The sequence below is a fragment of the Mytilus californianus genome, unplaced genomic scaffold (assembly GCF_021869535.1).
Source record: "Mytilus californianus isolate M0D057914Y unplaced genomic scaffold, xbMytCali1.0.p SCAF_8, whole genome shotgun sequence".
In the NCBI taxonomy this organism is placed as follows: domain Eukaryota; kingdom Metazoa; phylum Mollusca; class Bivalvia; order Mytilida; family Mytilidae; genus Mytilus; species Mytilus californianus.
In genome coordinates this window covers 99,999,445-100,022,953 of record NW_026262734.1, presented here as the reverse complement: position 1 = coordinate 100,022,953, position 23,509 = coordinate 99,999,445, and the positions used below count along the sequence as shown (strand labels likewise).

At 33.4% G+C, this 23,509-nt stretch overlaps 1 protein-coding gene across 2 annotated transcripts in view; it reads left to right on the top strand.

Moving 5' to 3' along the window:
- LOC127712749 (uncharacterized) overlaps positions 1-22,564 on the top strand; it is a 174,892-nt gene extending 152,328 nt beyond the window's left edge. The window contains exons 1-4 of one of the 2 annotated variants that reach the window (XM_052219359.1): positions 13,416-13,445; positions 15,705-15,982; positions 19,757-19,799; positions 22,188-22,564. In XM_052219359.1, the coding sequence (XP_052075319.1) occupies positions 15,893-15,982; positions 19,757-19,799; positions 22,188-22,471 (417 nt within the window). In that variant the 5' untranslated portion in view covers positions 13,416-13,445; positions 15,705-15,892 and the 3' untranslated portion in view covers positions 22,472-22,564. Of the gene's footprint in view, positions 1-13,415; positions 13,446-15,704; positions 15,983-19,756; positions 19,800-22,187 lie in introns of those variants that run through there. The other variant, XM_052219360.1, reaches the window with a different exon arrangement.
- The last annotated feature ends 945 nt before the right edge of the window (positions 22,565-23,509 follow it).

The window sequence follows — 23,509 nt, the reverse complement described above, 5'->3', positions numbered from 1 at the left end:
GACAAAATGGGAATTTAAGAAAATTTACAGATCCAATTAAACAGATGGAAAAATGATGTGACTGGCAAAATTTCATATTTTAAAATGTCTATTTTTGACCACCTCAAACCGTCTCGACCATTGAAGTGCAATACACAATAAAATACGAGAAAGTTCTGTTTTGAATACGAAAAAATACTAAAATATAAAGATCTTTTAAATCATTTTAGATTAATTTTTGGAATATGATTTTTTAAATATCATTCATCAAGAATATGTCACCGAATTAACATGTATCTGGAAGATAAACAAAAATCACAAACATTAACTTATTGCCTGAAATGATGTTTGGCAATAGATTTCAGGAAATAAGCTTAATACTTGAGAATTTCAGGCAATATCTGAAATGCCTAGGCGTTGGCTTAATGCCTAGGATTTAAGCTTAATGCCTAATTTCACTTATTGTCGCTAACATATACAATTATAAGCAGTGAGTGAGAAGTACTAATATACTATTTATTTATGTTTTTATTGAGTTGAACTAATAATTGAAATGATTAAAATTATCAAGATATAGTCAAATCAATAATGTAGATACAAAATATTAAATTATAACAGACAGGAGTCGGTTTCACAAAACAACTTACGACTAAGATTTATTGTAAGTATACTGAATTGTTCATGAATTACGATCAATCTTAATCGTAAGTTTTTTTGTTTTTTTTTAAACCGACTCCAGGTCTTGAATGTTCTCTTATGTTGTATTCTCAGCTGATTTCTAACAACATATTGTACAATTAAATTTACTCTCAAGGTAAAGCTGTTGAAGAGATACTGATGGCCATGATGATGACTTTGTCAACGGATGAGTGTATGGACATAGCAAACCAAACAAAACGCTTAAATGAACCAGAGCTAAACCCTCATAGCAGGCAAATTAGTATGGACAGGAACAATGTAGGAGTTTTAACAGTAGAAAACTTTGCTCAAAGTGACGTGCATACAGAACGCATTTTCGAAAGTCTTCCCAGGGAAAGCTGTGATGATCATGACTACACGTTTACAGCTTGTATTTCAGACCAAAACAGCCAAATCTGTGATACTGCTAACAAATCAAATACAGAAAGCCATGCTTTACCTATTTGTGTTGCAGCAACCAATACATCAGGGTTATTTCCCGAAGAAAACAGAACATCCGATGTAAATGAATTAGAATACAGTCCGTCAGAAATGCATCCCAAAAAAAGCAGTACGTCACATTTCCTTTCCGATGAATGCATTCCATCCGAAATTCAACCTAAAGAAATCAAATCGTCTGATTTGATCTTTGCAGAAATGTATTCACCTGGTGTTGATAAAGCAAAGTCTATTGCTTCAACTGACACATCAGCAGTAGGTAGCATAACAGTTGAAACTGTTTTAGAAACAAAAAAGTCGAAGGATCGTTATTCAGTTGCAGGAATAAGAATGCCTACTGTTTCATCTTTAAAGAAAAGATTTCAAGCATCACAAAAATCGAATGACTATTCTGATCTCACGACCAAGTCTGAATCCAGTACTGCCATATATATAAAAAAAGATAGAGGTCAAAGTAATAAATCTGTAAGAGAAAAATTCAAAGAAAAGTTAATGAAAGAAGTAGCCGATGAATTGTCGCATGATCAACTTCATGAAATGGTAATCAGCTCTATACGAGCAGGGAAGTATAAGCAGAAGATTATCCCTATTGATCTCTGGGATTTTGGAGGGCAGAAAGATTACTACATGACTCATCAACTCTTCATCACAAGCAGAGGAATATTTGTGTTGGTGTTTAATGGTAGTCTTAATCTGCATAAACATATGCCTGATTTATCATTTTTACCAGGACATTTCGGCAAACCAACCATCGCAAGTAAGCTTAGCTATATATAATTTAAAACTGCTGTAAATCAAATATTCAAAACGGAATATAGATGAACAAAACAGAAATATTATCATTTTTTTAAAAGTATTTATACAACACATTAATATACAATTCCTAAACAAAGACATGCATAACGGAATGTATAACATATGCTAAAGTATCAACGATTGACTGACTTTCGTAAAACGAATAAAATATTGATGATAAATTGTTTCCTATTTATATGGTTGTACTCGCCTATCTTGTGTTAGTATTGTTAATTTACAGCTTATTATTATTCACCTAGCACTTATATATGCAATTTAATATTGTTCATATGTTGTGCTATCAAACAACTATCACATGTAAGCGAAAGGGTTGGGCGCCCGCAAACATGCAGAATGTGCCTGTCCAAAGTGTAGAGACTGTAATATACAATGTATGGCGTGTACACAAAATTTAGTCCTGGTATCTATGATGAGTTTATTTACAACCACTGGGTCGATGCCACTGGTGGTGGAGTTTTAATTCCCCGGGGGTATCACCAGCCCAGTAGTCAGCACTTCTGTGCTGACATGAATTATCATTGATATGGTCATATTTATAAATAAACTGTTTACAAAACTTTTAAATTTTTGAAATACTAAGGCTTTTCTACCTCAGGAATAGATTACCTTAGCTGTATTTGGCAAAACTTTTAGGAATTTTGGTCCTCAATGCTCTTCAACATCGTACTTTATTTGGCCTATTTAACTTCTTTGGATTCGAGCATTACTGATGAGTCTTTTGTAGACGAAACGCGCGTCTGGTGTATATACAAAATTTAGTCCTGGTTTCTATGATGAGTTTATTTATCCATAGTTATTGTTTGTTCCTGTATATCATATTTGTTTTTCGTACATTGTTCATTGTCCTAAAATCGGCCGTTAGATTTCTCGCTTGTATTGTTGTTAATTTATCATTTCGGAGACTTTAATAGCTGACTATAAGAATGGGGTTTCGCTCATTGTTGCCGGCCAAGCGATGACCTTAAGTGCTAACTTCTATGTCATTTGGTACCTGGTAAATCATTGTCCTACTAACATACACATTCAAGCTTGTCTTACGTCTCGATCACTATGATGTTAAGACAAACACTACCCATGGTTTTAGAATGAAGGACACATGCGTTTCATTATAAACATATGAAACATAACACCATTCAACAGTTGCATATTTAACATGCACGTTCAGCTAGTTCTCACAAAATGTTACTACGCTGTAATCTGTGTAGGAGTTTTTAATGAGCTTTGTAATAGATAATCACTGGTAGCCAACCTTTAGAGTTTAGGGTTAGAATTAGGTTTTAGGGTTTAAGGCTAGGGTTAGGGTTATGCCATATATCATTGATGTTAATAAAGTTCTATAACATGTCATAGATCATCGATGTTAGTGAACAGTAAACGTAAAGAAATTTGTCAAAGTCATCGATATTAGTAAACCTTTTGAAATATGCAGGAAGTGTTGATGGTTACAGTTTTATATAATTGATTCTAGCCCTTGTAACTTATCTTTGAAATATATACATTTATATTTTTATATTACTACGACTGACTGACATAAATCATCAATATAAAAGACAGTGCTTTTGATATTTTGAATTATTCATTTTGACTGATTTTTTAAATTATACTAAATCTACCAATAAACACAAGACAATTACGTCAAGCTAACGGCATAGCAGAAGAAAAGGGAGATGTGGTGTGATTGACAATGTGACCTATATCCACAAAAGACAAGGTAACAAGCTGTAAGATTGCAGATTGAACAACTATTCTGGTATTTACGACTGCGAAAACAGTTCGCTAGTGAGTTGAGACATGCACAAATCGTATTGGTGAACCAATTCGTGATAGAGTGTATACAATGTATGAAGTGTCTATTTCAGTCGTTCTTCTTCATCATCCTGTTTGAGATTTTCTGTAAGGAGCACACCCCTGCTAATGAAGTCTGTATAGTCTAAAAGTGCACGAGCGCAACTTATCGATTTTATGTGTAAACACCATACGATAGGGCATATGAGCTGTTTCCTTTGAGAAATGGGAAGTTGATAATTCGAAAATTGAAATAGTCCAGTTTGTCATATATGTAATAGAAGTCGTCATTTGAGTCAATATCGAGAAAAAGATCAACATACAAAGCAGTCATTCTAGTTTGGTGGTATTTTTAGGTTAATGGGGAGTGGATCCGTTTATCTTGGATCTATAATTCAGTGGTTTCACAATTCTTCTACTAACAAAACATGACGAATAACTCTATGGACAATAGGCTAGCTATCAAATCAGGTTTAATCCACAATTTTCCACATAGGAAAATGCCTATACCAAGTCAGTTGTAATTCATTCGTTTGATGTGTTTGAGCTTTTTATTTTGCCATTTGCTTTGGGACTTTCCGTTTAGAATTTCCCTCGAAGTGCGTTTTTATTTGTTGTTTTACTTTTCTGTTGGACAATGTGGATAAAGACCCGTAACTTGCGATACTATTTTCAGCAATCACATCTTACTGAGTTAACAGTAGATCATAACATTGTTATAAAGGAATATTATCAGGATTTTTTTCGAGTTATATCAATTGAAGACATATCCTTTAATGCATGTACAAAAGGCACTTGCGACTTTAAACAATGTCAAAACAAGATGAACAAAAAAACTTGTAACTGATTCTCTTGGATTCAAAATTACAGTTAGGCACGTTTCTGTATAGAAATATCATCCAGATCTAAAATATTTCTACACACATGTAATATTCGAGCATAGACTGTATATATAGTTTATATCTCCAAGTTCAAGCGATATTCCCAAGCATCCTGTCATTGTTTTCTTTATAGAGAAATGCTGCTTCCTGTGAAGCTATTAAACCATAGGTTTTGAGAGGTAAAGTTGAAGTTTTCCCTTCAAAATTTTTATAAACGCTATTATGAATTGGTTGCCTTTTACGGAATATATGTATCCCAAATGACCGAAGATATGTTCCAATTGCAATAACAACAATCCCGTTATCTTTTTTTTTTGTATAATACCGTACAGCGGGCTATTTTTGCGGGTGTGAAATTTCGCGATTCAGGGGCAACAACGTATACGAGAACATTTGGCAAATTCTTCATCCCAAATAAATGTTTAGGCGGATACTGATATGGTTGCAGTTAAAAAGCTGTAAAAATTGACAAGTGTCTATTGATTTGTTCAGGAACTTTCCTTTTTGAATTTTTCTCGGAGTTCAGTATTTTTGTGATTTTACTTTTGGTATGGTCACATGATTGTTTTACCTGCCGTCTTATCTATTGATTATATTTTGGTACAGTTAACATTACAGTTAATCTATAGAATACGGTACAGTTAATCTATAGAATACGGTACAGTTAATCTATAGAATACGGTACAGTTAATCTATAGAATACGGTACAGTTAATCTATAGAATACAGGTACTTGAATATTTGTCACAGATGTACAAATCTCTGGTAAATGTTACGGTTGCTTAGTTATTTCCTTAATTGACCGGACCTTTTATGTACTTATTAAATCGTGACTTGCAACTCTTATGTAATTTGACACTAATTAATAAGGATAAAATACCTGAAAGAAACGTATCTTAAATTTTTGCGGAATTTAATTAAGCGGTTTCCCATTACCCGCCAAAATAAGCGAAAAAAAACACCACACGAAAATAACCCGCTATACGGTAGTTGTCGGTTTCCTTTCGGTTTATGAAATTTAATAGTTACTTTGGTATCTTCCTTTTCATTTTGTTATATCCGTGTCTATAGTGACGTGTTGGTAGTCCATTGACGTATGTTAAATATAACAGGTAATTTATGACAGTGATATGATTAATTGAATACATTTATTCAGTTCTCTACGGATAAATATAGGCAAGGATTATCTAGCGGATTTGATTGTTAGTCTACATAAGTCATATACCTTTTCAGGTATTCAGGCATTCATACCTCTTTGTTTGTCAGCCTTGCTGATTAAGTTGCATCATGAATAAACAAAAAAAAAACACTGAAGACGCAGCAGGTTCATGAACATATTAAATTCATTTTTTATTTCTTAATTGAATGTCCCAAAAGCAATCAAAGTCCCATACATGTACATGTATTCGTTCGCTTGTATAAGGTAGATGTCACTCCGATGAAACTCAAATGAAATATCAATTTGTTTACACAGTGGGTCATTGCCGATGATGTCAGACTTTTTGTTCTCGATGGTATCATCACTTCAAAACTCTGTGTTTTTGAACAGACAATATCAATAAGACATTTTTATAGAATTATCTATTGATAAACTTAAGATATTATTAAGAGACTGAGACTCAAACTCCCTTGGGAAAAATTTATTAGGTGAATTATTAAAAGATCACAAACTAAGAAAAGATTCATGATACCTTGAGCAAACTAGATTTTGAAATAATCAATTTATCATTGCAGCAAGATCATTGAATATTATCTTTTTCATTATTAACATTCAACTATTTTCAAAATGTAATACACAACTGAAAATATACTGCTGATCAGGTATAAACACATATGTAGACACTTATACTTTGGCATGAACAAATTTCGTTTTGATTGACCAATACCCTGTGTGCTACCATTTGGTTCATATTATTTGTGCTTCAAATACATATGATCAGTTTGCCCTGTTGCACTATTTTGTTTTTCAGTGTTTTCCTTTTATTTTGTTACATCCCTGCCCCAGCTTAGGAGGGCAATTGAATGCCTTCAAACATGTTTTACCCAACGACGTTCCTCATGTGCCTGTTAAAGAAATTTGGGAACATGTCGTCCAATACTTGTTGTTAGATGCTGTCTGTCATAATGGTTTTAAATAGTGCAAGGATAAGGCTACTATAAAAAAAGATCAATGCTGATAATTTCTCTGTAATTAATGCTGGGCGAAGTTGTCAAAGAACAACACAAAGAAATGTTTTCAATGGATAAATCTATGGTATGTCAAAACACGTATGCTATTAAAAGAGAGGCGAAAGATACCAGAGGGACATTCAAACTCATAAATCGAAAATAAACTGACAACGCCATGACTAAAAAAGAAAAAGACACATAGACACACAAAAGTACACAAAACACAACATAGAAAAATAAAGACAAAGTAACACGGACCCCACAACTGGGGTTGATCTCATGTGCTTCGGAAGGGTAAGCAAATCCTGCTTCAAATGTGGCACCCGTCGTGTTGCTCATGTTTGTAATAAACCGGAAATTCGGTAGGTCACAATCGTGAAAAGGGAACGGGATTGTAGTTACGACATAAGGAACATTACGGAATCAATGAATAATGAACAGCGATGATGAATGAATGTTTAACAGTACGAAAGTGATACCTGCCTTTATTTCAAACATGCTGATTTGATACCTTTATAAATAACCTTGACGTTGAATATGAAATTGAGAATGGAAATGGGGAATGTGTCAAAGAGACAACAATCCGACCAAAGAGCAGATAACAGCCAAAGGCCACCAATGGGTCTTCAGTGCAACGAGAAAATCCCGCACCCGGAGGCGTGCTTCAGCTGGCCCCTAAACAAAACGTATGCTAGTTCAGTGAGAATGGACGTCATACTAAACTCCGAAATATATAAAAGATACTAAAAATCATACAAGACTAACAAAGGCCAGAGGCTCCTGAAATGGGACAGGCGCAAAAATGCGGAGGGGTTAAACATGTTTTTATGAGATCTCAACCCTCCCCCTATACCTCTAGCAAATGTAGAAAAAACAAACACACAACAATACAGTAAAACTCAGTTTAAAAGAAGTCGGAGTCCGATATCAGAAAAGATAACAAAAGAAACTAAACAAATGACAATGATACATAAATTAACAAAGGACTACTAGCAGTTACTGACATGCCAGCTCCATATCTCAATTAAAATGATTGAAAGATTATGTCTTCATCATATGAATATCAGGCACAATCCCTCCCGTTAGGTGTTTAGTATCATACCATCATAAAATATATGAGAAGAACATAACCAGTATCATGCCAACAACTGGTTTTAGAATAAATGTGTTTATATCCAATGCAAAGACCCTATGAGTGAATCAATATTAAAGCAAAAATATGCAATCTTTAATGACCTGACAACAGTATCGTAACTATATCCCTAATTTATTTTACATGAGATTCTGAGAACAAATTAAAGAGATCTTCTGACTATAGTTGAAATTATTCTACTGTATTGCCAATGCCACACGCACGTCTATCGTATATTTAACCCTGAAGCTGATACTAAGCTATGTGTTATTGTATTTAGCTTTATTATGTTTCTGTTGATAATTTTCTTTTCAGTTTACCTTCTGCACTGGGTGAACTCAATCCTGACATACTGCAAGCGTTCAGATGATGGATTTCCAAGAATAGTGTTCGTTGCAACACATAAAGACAAGATCCGTAAGGTACTGTATTTCTTTAAATGTTGAATTTAAATGAGTGACCTTCTGCGTTCAAAGTTTAACGCGTTTCGCTTCCAAATGGTAAACTTAATATTTGTAATGATTTTTTACAATAATTATTACGAATGGTTTGCACTTGAATTTGTCATCTTTGATTGCAGAAATATCATCCTGAGTCATTCGTTGTATAAAAAAAAACACGACATCTGTACCAGGTTCACTGATTATTTGAAGTATTTCATCATCAAAATATAGAATCAAACAATTAAAGGTAAACATTTTGAAAACTGCTCACAGAGAAACAACAAACACAACAGCAAATTAAAAAGTTGAATTAACATGTTTAACAAAATGATGTCTATTTACAAATGTTCAAACATGATAAATTACAAACATATATGCAAAAACAAGTGTTTTATTGAGAGGCAACAGTATTCAACCGATGTTCAAATAGCCAAATTATGTACAGAGAATGCAAATAAAAATAAAACGTGAAATCAAAACCTGAGGGAATCGTTTGAACTCAAAAAGGAGCGAGACAGGATTCGCTGATAAGATACACATGTCTTATAATGCATTTTGCACATGCCTGTTCGAATCACATCGTTGATAATGTCTAGATATTGAATAGGACAATCGGTTGGAAAAATCACTTTTTACGATACCTAAAGAACTTAAACTGCGAAACATTATCGCTAGTGTGTGAAAACTGATACCCACCATATCGGTTAACTAATTTTCTGGCTGACCGAACACTTTATAGAGATTCAATTTCCGTCATTCTCCCTTATACTTTTGATGGAACATTTTTTTGTGTCAATAGCATATTAACGAAGTCAAACGAGAAATGCAATGAAAATTCAAAGATTGAAAATCGTCCGAGGTCATTGTTATTAACTCGTTTTCACTTAAGCATCTAACCCCGCCGCATGTCCCAAGTCAGGACCCTCTGGCCTTTGTTAGTCTTGTATGATTTTTAATTTTAGTACATTCATATACTTCGGAGTTTAGTATGACGTCCATTATCACTGAACAAGTACACATTTTTGTTAAGGGGCCAGCTGGAGCACGCCTCCGGGTTCGGGATTTTTCTCGCTGTATTGAAAACCCATTGATGACCTTCGGCTGTTTTCTGCTCTTTGGTCGGGTTGTTGTGTCTTTGACACATTCCCCATTTCCGTTCTCAATTTTGCCTATCATATTATGTGTTCAGGAATTGTTGACTTTTTTCTACGGAATTCACGGATAAATATGAATAAAGAGCAACTATCAGAAGCACTAGAGTGTTATTATTCATCTTCCAAACTGTTTTTGCAGTAGAGTTTATTATGCTTTTTGTTCCACTATTTTTAGGTCCCTGTTCACTTGTTGAAAACTGATCACACTTGTGAAAACTCATAAAATCTTTAAGAACATTACAATTTAATTAATCATGTTAATGTTTTGCACTTATTTCTTTGATGTTATATCTTTTACGACTGCTATTAGTAAAACAAAGTAACTGTGAAAAGCATATTGATTTCTGACTTCAACCATACATTTTTTTCAGAATTTTGAGAAGCACAAACAGAAAGTGATGACAGTCATTCAAGATATATTTGAATCACACGCAGGGCTCAAACATCTTGAATTCAAACCACTGATTTTTGTCAATGCTATGAACGAAGCGGATCCAGAGATCCAAGCATTACGTCAACGTCTGATGGATAGAGCTAAAGAGCATCCTCGGTGGGGTGAACAAATGCCAACAGCATGGGTCCCATTAGAACTACATCTAGCAAAACAAGTAGAGAAAGGTGTCAACATATTGACAATGGAACAACTACAGATGTTTAATTCTCAAAATCAGTCAATGGTATTGACAGATAATCAGTTGGAAACTTTCCTTAAAGTACAACATTCACTCGGTAAATTGCTCTACTTTGACGTAGCCAATCTTCGAGATTTTATAATCATAGCACCAGCATATTTGGTGGAGGTTCTAAGATCTATTGTCACAGAGAAGCAATTTTGGCCAAAAGGGAAACAATTACAAAGTATTTTCCATACCATGGAGAAAACAGGAGCACTCAGTCGCGACGATATTGATGTCCTTTGGAAACAACAGATGTTTGAGCATATTCTTTCATATAAAGATTTCATTATTGAAGTATTGGTTCATCTTGATGTATTAGTTGCTGAAAGAATGACAACAAACGATTTAAGCACGTCACCTCATAAAGTTTTGAAATTTATTGTTCCATCAATGATTACAAGGCCAAACAACACGAATTACCTGAGAACAAATTGCAAGATTGAAACTTCAATTTTGCTGTCGTACAAGTTCACTGAGAAAGTAATACCACCAGCCTTTCCATATCGATTGATTGCTTCTTTTGTAGACATGTGGGGAGTGAAAAAGTATAAAAACAAGAAGCGAATGCTTTTCAGCGATTTAGCAGTTGTGGAAGTAGACGATAAGCATGATGTGGCAGTGCAGGTTATAGAAAATAGAGTGATTGTGTCACTTATCCATGCAGAAACGAAAGAGCACATTGTCCCAACAATTGCAACTTCTGTTCAAGAATGTCTGACTGCAGCTATTCACAGAATTTCAGAATTTTACTCAACTCTTTCAGCAGACTCATCTACCACAGATAAAAGATCGGAGTTACATATGGTCATGCCATTTGAAATTGAGTTTGGAGTTCATTGCAAAAAAAACTTATGTTTTTTTCTTCATAACAAAATACCAACAGCAACAAAATGGCGATGTTCAGAACACAAAGTATATCACGATGTCAGTTGTTTAAAATTATGTTTTTCAGAAAAGGTAAGATAACAATTTTGCTTTTTCCCTTTGCTAGTGTTTGTGAGATGTTCAATTTATTTCGTAAAAATAACGTTGATGCCAATACAAAGAACTTGTTATCAGTTCAACGTCATCATCTCCCTAATTACAAATATATTTTTTTAATTTTCATGAAGTTTTTTATAAATATAAACTCTGTACATTTCAATCTGACATTTCTCAGTGCTTTCGTTGTGTTTCGTACGTCCTGAGTACGTTTTCCGTCAGTTATGATTCATTCAACATAATCGCGTTCATAATTCATCGTTCTTAGGATCTGCTCACCCTTTCGGAGCACCTGACATCACCCCAAGTGCTTTAAATATTAAAATTTAACTGTCTCGAGTGGAGAAATATCGTGACACACTTGTTGCACTGTTGGAATCTATATTTATACTATGAGATAACAATTGGTAATTCCAAGATAAAATTGACATTTAGAAAAAAGGAAATTAAACTGACAGATGAATAAGAGTCAGGTACACATTTAGAATGTTATTAACAAAAAAAAAAAACTTTCTTGATTTTTTTTTGAGTTTCACACTATTGAACGTTTGTTTGGTCCTTCTCCTTCAATAAATAACAACTGTTAGTAATATCTGAATATCAAAATGTCTTCCTCTTTTTATTGCTAATGTTATTTATCACTAATTCTTAGTTTGGTGATCTTGTTGCTCTATATAAATGTTAGTGTAATTATGAATGGTCATCCTCCTTAAATGAATTACAACATTTTGTTATATCTGGAATATTGAAATGTCTTCTTCCTTCTATTGGTAAGGTGTGGTATCACTAATTCTTAGTTTGGTGATCTTGTTGCTATATATAAACTTTTCATTTCGATTAACATAATATTTAAATTATTTACTCCTCTTTCTACTTTTTCAAATATTTTTTATTCATGCAGCAGTAACATGAACTATACTAAGTTCAAATTACAGATATGTCCTTTACTCATAATTTGCTGGTGAAAATTGGTGTATGAAACTCCGTAGATGTTTTGTTTGCATATATAGAAAATTTAGTGTGTTCGTGGATATTTCATTTCGTGGTTTTACCAAGGTCTGTTTACAATTCTATGAAAAATTTGTAATTCGTTAAATATATAAATTCAAGATTTAAAATAACCACGAAATACACGAAAAATAGTATACCACGAAAAATAAAAAATCCACAGTACATCTATGAAGTACTTTACACTCACGATTGTTTATCAAAGATACTAAATAAGTAGTTATGCGGAAATTATACTGCAAATAAGGCACTATTAATAACTCAATTCTATATTGATAGTCTTGTAATTGTTATAAAATACATCAAATAACATAATTAGAAACCTAATCTTTATTTACATCCATTTTTTTGAAATTTACCTGTGACGTTACTTTTTGTTGCGTTGATGCATTCGTGTGACAGACACACAGTTCGTAATCTTATTAAACTGTTTTGTGTACTGTCCTAAATTAATTTAGTTATTCGTGTGTTATTTTGTGGTAAACATGTCGAAATGTACTATTATATTATTTATTTATGTATTTCTCTGCATTTATTTGTACTATATTCCCGTCATGTAATGTTGTCATTTTAGCGGCATATGTAACATTGCCATAAAGCGCGGAGGTTTGGCTAGCCACAAAACCAGGTTCAACCCTCCATTTTTTCTTTTTAAAAAAGTCCTGTACCAAGTCAGGAATATGGCAGTTGTTATCTAATAGTTCGTTTCTATGTATGTTGCATTTTCGTTTGTTTTTTTGTTGCACTTCGGTGGTCTGTTGTTTCGTTGTTTCCTCTTATAGTTGATGAGTTTCCCTTGATTTTAGTTTGTAACCCGGATTTGTTTTCTCTCAATCGATTTCTGACTTTGGAATAGCGGTATACTACGGTTTCTTTTATTTATATCCGATTTGACAATCTTTGATTTCAAAGGAATAAATCGAGTTTCTGATTATTTTACCGATACTTTGTATTGAATGTTACGTTACTAACATCTATTATTTCTTATCTCTCGTATGAAAAAAACCGTCCAGATACATAAACATGTTTTTGAATTTATCAAAAAGTCTGAGATATTTCATGTCATATGATACTGAATGATGTATTTGCGTTACATGAACATCATCTTCATTCCACATTGTTCAGTTATTAAGTCTGTCATACTATTCAATAACTTGACTGGTAAAGTATTGTATATACTGAAATATCGCTTGCTCATTTTACCATTGTATTGTTTTTTGTATTGACTGTATGCATGCTTTCTCTTGTAGCTGCCTCGTGAAAAATGTGACGCATCTTGCAATGGTTTGTATGAGTTAGAAACCAACTTTAGATGCCGCTAAAATGCCTGTAACATGGTCAACTGTCAAAATACCTAGATATTTGTATTCATTGATAGATTGCTTACAAACTGTGTGACTCTCTTTCGCAAGTGAATAAGTACAGTACAATATTAATTGTACAGCAGTAATAATCCGATATCCCAATATTAATCTAATAAGAAGATTTGGTATGATTGCAAATGAAAGAAATCTCAAGCAGAAACCAAATGACCTAGGCATTATAAACTATTGGTCAGCGTACGGCCTTCAACAAAACCAAAACCGAATATTAAGCTATAAAACACCGAATTGTCAAATGCTAATCATTCAAACGACACAAAACATGGCCTGATATGATCTTGATTTACCCGTCCTCTTCAAATATTTGTATCTTATAAATTCGAACTTCAACAAAAGGCTGCACGAATCAATATAAAAATTATTTACTGTTAATTCTTTTAACACACTATATGTGTGCTTCTATCGACAAAACCCCAGAACATTACTTCTTCGGTGTATTTGATATTCGGAGCAGCGTTGCTTTTGATATATTCATGTTCTTATAACTTGTTTAACCTGACCTGTCCATGTATTTGTTTAGATAAAATCGTTATGTATTAATATATAACATTTCCCAATCTGTAAATTAACTATAGATACAAAAAATCTCAAAAACCTGGCATCAATTTAATGTTCGGAAAAGAACAATGTTGTTTCATAATGAAATACACAATAAACATTGACGAGTTTCCTGACTTGGCTTGCACAAGGCACGTACCTCTTTCTATCTTTTATTTCTTCTTCAATAGGACTAGCATATCATGCGATATTAAAAGTTTTAAAAAACTTAATGTTTTTTTAATATATTAAACATCAAATAAGTAGTACAATGTGGTGTGATATTGTGTTGCGAGGTGAAATAAGTGTTTGCGAGATTGTTATATAAATTGGTGGCTTTACAAAAGTTGATAAACAAAACATACAATACACATTGATGCACACAAATTACTAAGGACAACGTTATTGTAATTTAAACAATTAACAATATCATTAAATACAGGTGAACGTGTTTTCCAACAAACAAACACATATTGGATTTTCTAATTAATGTCATTTACACTGGGTGTAAAACTATATTCTACTTTGAAGTCAAACATGGTATTTGCCTGATAATTTTCTACATAGGTTCGTTGTTTTCAACAAAACAATTAAATCGTGACGCTCTTAATCTATATACATTCTGAAATATTTAGTAACTGTACACTTATATTTGAAATACCTAAGCTATCTGACGAACATGATTTACAATAGTAAAAAAGAATATAAATTATCTCTTAGATGGAAACTGAAAAAAACAATTGTTACTGTAAAATCATCGTCTATAAATCTATATATCCTTAGTACATTGATGAGTATGTTTTAACGGGGGGAAATGGGTCTAGCTAATAATAATATACCCCGAGTTCAAACACTATGGCTTTTCCATACATGCGCATGATGTTTGATGTTTGATGAAAGTAAGATATGTGGTCACTTTAAATTAGAACTCTCACAACTTGTAATCGCATTGATATTTTAATTCGCTGCTTATAAAACTTTGACATATTAGGGATGTTTTACCTCAGAAATAGATTACCAGTTTGTTGGTCAACAATTGTCTTCAACTACATTTAGACATTTACCTTGTTTGATTCGAGCGTCACTGACGAGTCTGTTCTAGACGAAAAGGGCGTCTGGCGTACGTAGTTATAAGCCTGGTATATCAAATAACTTTGTTTTTTCGCACTGTATGAATCATTGTATTTATTAACCTTCAGTCCCATCTTTAATTTATCATTCGAATTTTGAAGAATCCGATATATTAGATGAGAAGCAACAGTGGTATAATGGTGTCCAAATGAAAAATTCCTTAATATGATAACACTAACAAAAATAGGAAAAACACAGGCTTACATACAATAAAACCGAGGCAATCTAAAGAATTCCAAAAGGAAGGGCGAAAGGATGCCTTAAGAAGCTTGCAATCCCTGAGTAGGTATCGCTTATTACAAAATAAAAAAGAAAAAGAAACTAGAATCTTTATTCTTGGTTTAACTTTCATTTCAGATTTTATTTTATTTTTTTACAAGTAGCGATCTTTAAAAAAAAAACAGGAATGTTATGTTTGACTTGAATATTGTAAATTCACTATGCATTAAGTATAAATTGTCTCATGTATTGTTATGTTTATGTTTGTCAATAGGGTTAGGCAGACTTGAAAAGGAACAATCTCCATCGAACAAACACCTAAGGAGACTTGCTTCTAGTCTTGAAGTTAAAGAATGTCGAGAATTATTGATAAGACTTGGATTAGACACAAACGTTTTGAATGATTTACAGGAAAAATTTGCTCCCTCTGCTTTTCATGTAAATGATTTCAAATACACAGCCATGTCAATATGGAAGACAAGCGTGACTGATTCGTCCTTCAAGACCATTGAAGATGAGTTTGGTGAAATAGACAAACACTTACTTTGTGAGGTATGAATAAGCATAAGCTGCCTTTCGTATCACCAATTTTATAGTTAGTTACAGACTATTAAAGCATAACACAAACTAAAAGTCCAGTTCACACAGTGTGCACATCGTAAACAGCTATTTAGAGATGTAGTATGAGAGCAAACGCGAAAACTATCAGATAAAGGTCAAAAGATTAGAATGTGAACAAGTGCATTTTACATTATCGCCCTCAACAATGACCAAAACTCAAACACCATAGTAATCTTTTAAACGCACAGACTTGATAAGATGTTAAACAATCAATAGCCAATAGCTAGAAACCTAACAGATTGGTGTTTACTGAATATTTACACAATATCAATGATGGCTGAAAGTTGACTACTACAACCAATTGATTACAAATCCAGGTTGGAACAGTCACACAAGAAAAATGTGGCGAGTAACACTATATTTGTGAGCTCTTAACATTCCCCTCAGCCTAAAACATAAGTGTAACAGCTTAATGTACGAACAAACAGTTTGTGAGTTCTCAATATTCCACTCAACCTCAAACACTTATGTACCAACATAATTTCAGAAACAACCGTTTGTGAGTTCTCGACATACCACTCAAACTTAAACATTGATGTAACAATCCAATGTAAGAACAATTAGTTTTGTGAGTTTGCAGCATTTTACTCAACCTCAAACAGTGGTGTTACAACACAAATTCATAAACAACAGTTCGTGAGTTCTCAACATTCCGCTCAATCTCAAACATCGGTGTGACAACACAATGTAAAAAACAGCATGTAATAAGTTATCATCATTCCACTCAAACTTAAACCGTGATATAACAACAAAATGTAAGAACAATCAGTTCGAGAGTTCTCAACATTCCACTCAATCTTAAACCATGATTTAACAACACAATGTAAGAACAATCCGTTCGATTCATTGATGTTCCTTCTCAGCACACACACAACTAATAACAATACAGTATTTGCTAAAGGCTTATTCAAAGCCAATTATTACCTAATAAATTCACGGTATTGCCAACACTTATTCCTAGCCTTAGTTTCAGACAACAGTAGTTTATCCATGTTCAAATTTCAATAATCCGACAAGGACAAGTAAATACAACACAATCTCGTTGACTCATAAAAGAACTAAACCAAGAGTGTCAACATGTGAAGTGTCTCCTGGTATGCCGTGCATCAACCGCTATACCAATCATCACTCAGTTAAAGTGAAACAGTCAATTAATTCAATATGTTTGTTCTTCACTAATAAATTTGCCTTATCTAAAGTTACGATTGATACACCGCTACCATATATAGTGTCAAGTCGCTAGTAGCAGTCTTAGAACAGCATAATATTCTTGAATGCCAAAATATTAGTATAGACAGGACTAAGTCCTTAAGTGTTATGCACAGGATAGCGAATAGAAATGCTTACTAATGGATTTGACGCGTTCGAAACAATGTTTTATAAGGAATGGTCAATACCGGACACTTTAAAAGCCAAGAATGTGTACATCCGGAATACCAATGACTGACGGGTATCCAAATTTCATTTAAGTCAACTGCACCTGATAGAATCTTATTTCATTATACTCTATAAACTGCTCAACGGATATTTTCAGAATAATATGGTCTAGGGCATGTCAGTACCGAAACACGGACTTACTAGTTGAAAGTGAAAATATCACTTTATATCAGATGTGGATACTAAAAAATTCCAAAGATCTTTTAGAGTATATACAATCTAAGACTCTCTCATCTTGCAATAGTATTAAAACATTTGACTTTTCTACACTTTACACAAGTATTCCCCATTTCAAACTAAAAGACAAACTGAAAGAGTTGGTATTGCTTTGTTTCATAAAAAAAAATGACGAACGTAGATACAAGTATCTTGTCTTGGGGAGGGATAAATCCTACTTTGTAAAGAATCACTCTGATTCAAACAAAAACTTCTCTGAAACTGACATTATCAAGATGCTTGATTTCTTGATTGACAACATATTTGTTACGTTTGGAGGACGTGTTTTTCAACAGACTGTCGGAATTCCAATGGGAAACAATTGAGCCCCTCTTCTTGCCGACTTGTTTCTTTATTATTATGGGGCTGACTACATACGGGAACTTCTTAGGAAGAAAGATAAGAAGTTAGCATTATCCTTTAACTTTACTTTCCATTATATAGATGATGTTCTCTCACTAAATAATTCAAAATTTGGTGACTATGTTGAACTATCTATCCCATCAAACTAGAGATAAAGGATACAACCGATACAGTTAAGTCTGCCTCATATCTTGACTTTAATCTAGAAATTGACAATGAGGGTCGGTTGAAAACAAAACTTTACGACAAACGAGATGATTTCAGCTTCCCAATTGTGAACTTTCCATTTCTATGTAGCAACATTCCAGCAGCGCCTGCATACGGAGTATATATCTCCCAATTGATACGATATTCCCGGGCTTGTATTTCCTATCATGATTTCCTTGATAGAGGGTTGCTGTTCACAAGGACGCTATTAAACCAAGAGTTCCAAATGGTGAGGTTGAAATCATCCCTTCGTAAATTTTACGGACGCCATCACGAGTTGGTTGACCGTTATGGAATAACCGTTTCGCAGATGATATCGGATATGTTCCTTATGTCGTAACTACAATCCAATTCCCTTTTCACCACGAATGTGACCTACCGAATTAGACTATTTACCGGGTTTGTAATAATATAAGCAACACGACGGGTGCCACATGTGGAACAGGATCTGCCTACCCTTCCGGAGCACCTGAGATTACCCCCAGTTTTTGGTGGGGTTCGGGCTGCTTAGTCTTTTTTTTTCTATGTTTTGTCTTTTGTACTATTATTTGTCTCTTTGTCTTATTTTTTAGCCATGGCGTTGCCAGTTTGTTTTCGATCTATGAGTTTGACTGTTCCTCTTGTATCTTTTGCCCCTCTTTTATAGATATGGGCCGTCACACGCGGTTTACTGGACACTTTTTTGAATATTTCTATTAAACAAATTACTGGAATTAGTTATGATGTGTTTTACGATATTGATTACCAAAAAATCTTGTATATGCATAAGAGTCGAAATAATGCATTTGAATACCAATAAAAGTTAAGTAAAAGTTTTCCAGTTGTTCTTATAAATTGTTGCTTTGATGAACATTATCATGCAATACATCATTTCAGTAGCTTTGAATCTTGATGAGAGATTGATGGATCAATCCTGCTATGTACTAGACTGACATGCTGGGCTAGTTTCAATGAGCTAGTTCACAGGGTAAAAGTCCACAGGCAGACATATCACGTAACCCAGACACATTATTCTGACGCCAAGCCAACCAGTCTTTAATCATATCCCTAAAGGCCGCATGCTTAACGGAGAAGCAGCATCTACCAAATTACAAGTCGTTGGCTTGACCTAGACGGGTTTGAACCCACTACCTCTTGCACTAGAGACTGCACGCTACAACGAGCATATCGAGGCAATAAATTTCGATGAGTGTTTTGTATTCTAGATTGCACGTCTTTTACACAACATGACGTTATACGATTATAATGAACAGACATGTAATATCGTGCGTGAAAAAATGTATCATGCGACCTATGGTATAACAGATTAGTTCATTTTTTTCCTTCAAGAGAACGACACATATTGTGTGAATAACATACATCTAACCTGCGTATTCCTTTGTATGTTATAGTTTGCTTTATTATTTACCAAAAGGTATGTAAATAATCGTGTATTAAAACAGTTGTTTTTATGGATAACAATGTTCATCCCTTTAATTTCAGGTGAATAGAGATGTAAATGTGGATGACGTACTGAAGAAATTTAGTAAGTGTAAATGATATGTATGCTTTTTAAGAATATTGTGTTAGACCAGTTTTGTCGAATTTGCAAATATTCACATTGTAACACATTAAGAATTCGGTAGCCATGTAAACAAAAAAAAGCAAAGACGATATTCCATTAACGAAACAATTTAAAAAGCAACATTACCACTGCAGTGTAATTCCTAAGCAATACAAATTCTAACAAAATCTAAAGTAAAATCAGAGGCTCCGATAAACCTAGTAAAACATTTAACTGAACACTGTCAGTACATCAAGGTGCACTTTTCTGATGGCAAATTGTTGTTTTTCCTCATCGGATTTAGAAACATAATGTTGTAACAATTTTCAGGGTCTTCAACTGGTTGGTTTGAATAGTACAAAGACAAATGTAAGGTGACATTATTGTAGATGACCAGCAGTTTATATCAGTTGGTAAATATACTTTCACAAAATGACACTGCAGTCACATGTATATTTTGTTTGTTTTATGCACCTACATATCTGACAACTCTTCGACCGACATTGTCAATCGAATACTTTTGGGTTGTACAAGGCTATTACCAAAAATAACGTATACTTCATCAGATGTAACCAAACAAATTAAGGATCTTGCACAATAACTCAAATGGCAAAATCAAAAATTCAAACGCATCAAACGAATGGACAACAACTGTCATATTCCTGACTTGGTACAGGCATTTTCTTAAGTAGAAAATGGTGGATTAAACCTGGTTTTATAGCTGGCTAAATCTCTCACTTGTATGACAGTCGCATAAGATTCCATTATATTGACAACGATGTGTGAACAAAACAAACAGACAAAATAGGTAAAACAGTCAAAATAGGGGTACAGCAGTCCACATTGTGCCATTATCCCAAACACTATAAATACAGACAGATATATAAACAAACATTTACCATGACATAATAACACAATGACGGGATGTATAAGTACAGTGCCACGTCACATGCAAGAAAGAAATTGAAAAGGCACACAGACAAAGCACACCAGTAAAAACGAAAGACAAGAATACAGAAATTATCATAGAACAAAGTGCACATGAAGTGGTGTGACAAGGGGTTTAATATCGAACATCATGTTTACAAGGCCTATGAGTGAATCATTTTTATGCATTTTTTGGTAATTAAATTCAATACAATATTGATTCGTCAACATTATATATCAAGAGAGGATGAATTTATGTTTCGGATAAACCCGTTTGGCATTTTAGGTCCTAAATGCTCTTCGACTACGTACTTTATTTGGAGTCGTTAACGTTTTTAATTTGAGCGTTACTTTTCAGTCTTATTTAGACGAAACGCTTGTCTGTAATACATAGTTGTAATTATGGTATCTATGATATAAAGCCGAGAAGTAATATTGCCCATTTGGCTTTTTTAACATTTTTTTATTCGGGCGTCACTGATGAGTATTTTGTAGACAAAATGCGCGTCTGGCGCAAATACAATATTTCAATCCTGGTATCTATGATGAATTTATTGCCCATTTCAGACTTTTACTGGTTTGTAGAGTAAATAATCAAGATAATAGTGATGAACTATAGGCATAATCATTTAAGTTAGGATTTCCGATACTTATGGGATTGTTTTGTTATTCAATGCTCCTCTGTTAGGTTAAAAATTACTATAACAGACAAAAATTCAAGACATTTTCACCGATGTAAAGAAAGGCAGCAGGTATGTAATGATCTGATTAAAAAACATAATCTATGTTTGAATTAGACCTTTTTTGTCTTTTTGGTATAATTTAGTTTAATGTAAATAAACTCATCATAGATACCAAGATTGAAATTTTGTATTTGCGCCAGACGCTCAGATCAACCTATTTGGCAGCATTTAAGGTTTAATAATCAGCCGTTCCCGGATTGATAACATAAAGTACTAGAATTTTTACATCATTTATGACTGTCATGCAAGCGAGAGGTTTATCTAGCTATAGAATCAGGTATAATCCACGATTTCTAAATGAGGAATGCCTGCCTGTACCATAAAATTGAGAACGGAAATGGAGAATATGTCAAAGAGACAACAACCCGACCAAAGAGCAGACAACAGCCGAAGGCCACCAATGGGTATTCAACGCAGCGAGAAAACCCCGCACCCGGAGGTGGTCCTCAGCTGGCCCCTAAATAAAATTGTGTATTAGTTCAGTGAAAATGGACGTCACACTAAACTCCAAAACATATAAATGAACTAAAATTAAAAAACATACAAGACTAACAAAGGCCAGAGGCTCCATGTCCTGCATATGAAAATTGTTTTTTATTCGTTTGATGTGTTTGAGCTTTTGATTTTGCCATTTGATAAGGGACTTTTCGTTTTGATTTTTTGGAAATGAAGTTATCATTAAGTATAACCTTACTTCCAGATATTCTAGAAGATCGAGCGAACACAGCACCTACGAACACTTCATTACAAGAATTGTCCAATCATATCGGAAATAGCAGCATGCAGCTAGGAGTAGAACTAGGATTACGGAGCGCTGAGATTGAAGAAATTCAACACGATCACAGCTGTAAACTGTTACATCAGAATAAAGAAATATTACGAATTTGGAGCCAAACAAAATTTCCTAAGCCAACAGTTAAAGAACTGATTAAAGCTTTACAACGTATTGGCAAAATCGATTGCCTGAGGGAAATATCGTTTTAAACAGTACTAGATGATAATAAAAACGATGAAAACTACTTTTTTAACTGTAGATTTTATTAGGAAACACAATTCGAGTCGATAAATTGTTCAAAATGTATTGCACGTGATCATGTTTTTTGCAGGCTGTGTATGATTTTTCAACATTGAAAAATGAAACTTCAGTCTCGTAAAACTTCATCTCATTCATTAATTCAAAATTGGCTTTGGACTAGCTTTTTCTAGAGCGGTACTTAATGCACTTTATTTTTGAAGTTTCTAGATTCAATACACCAATCTTTGGAATCATACTAGTATAGCAAATAGTTTTAATTGTAGGTCATTGAAAAAATTAGCCGTGTTTACCTCATGGTTTTGTTTTATTTGTGATTTGCTTTAATTTTCGTTTTATATGTTTGCTTATCGGGTCTTTCCACCTTTCCTTTTGATTTTGATATGATTATTTTTTTTCATTTCTTCATGAACTTTTTACTTTTTTTTTAATCTAACTTTTTTCCCTCAAAACATTTAAACAGTTGAAGAAACCGTTATGAAAGCACATGGTTTCTGTTAACTGTCCATTCAATTGAACACTTTTGCATTTACTTTAATTATTTTAATTCACATTCGTCATGGTAAGTATGATAGATTATTTTTAGTTTAAATTTTTTTCAGGTAGCATGTGATTTATATTTGTACATAATATTAATTTATACCGTATACAGAAAACGCAGATTAATAATCAATCATAAAAACCTGTAACAGATACACCAAATCACAGTAATTTATTCAAAATAGTTTGTTTTTTTTCAAGTGAATACAAATAAATATTATCTTTGATGGGAATGTGTATGAGATATTAAAACTGTAAATATAATAGGATTTGTCCGTGAGAGATACATGTACATGTATGTTAGTTTGATTGATTGATTGCTTTACGTCTCATCAATTTGTCTTTAAGAGATATTGACCAATTATACATACAGCTTTACATTTATTTTGTTTAGCTTTATGTTTGATCAAGGAAATCGAAAACTTTGCAGATTTAATTGTAGATTTTTC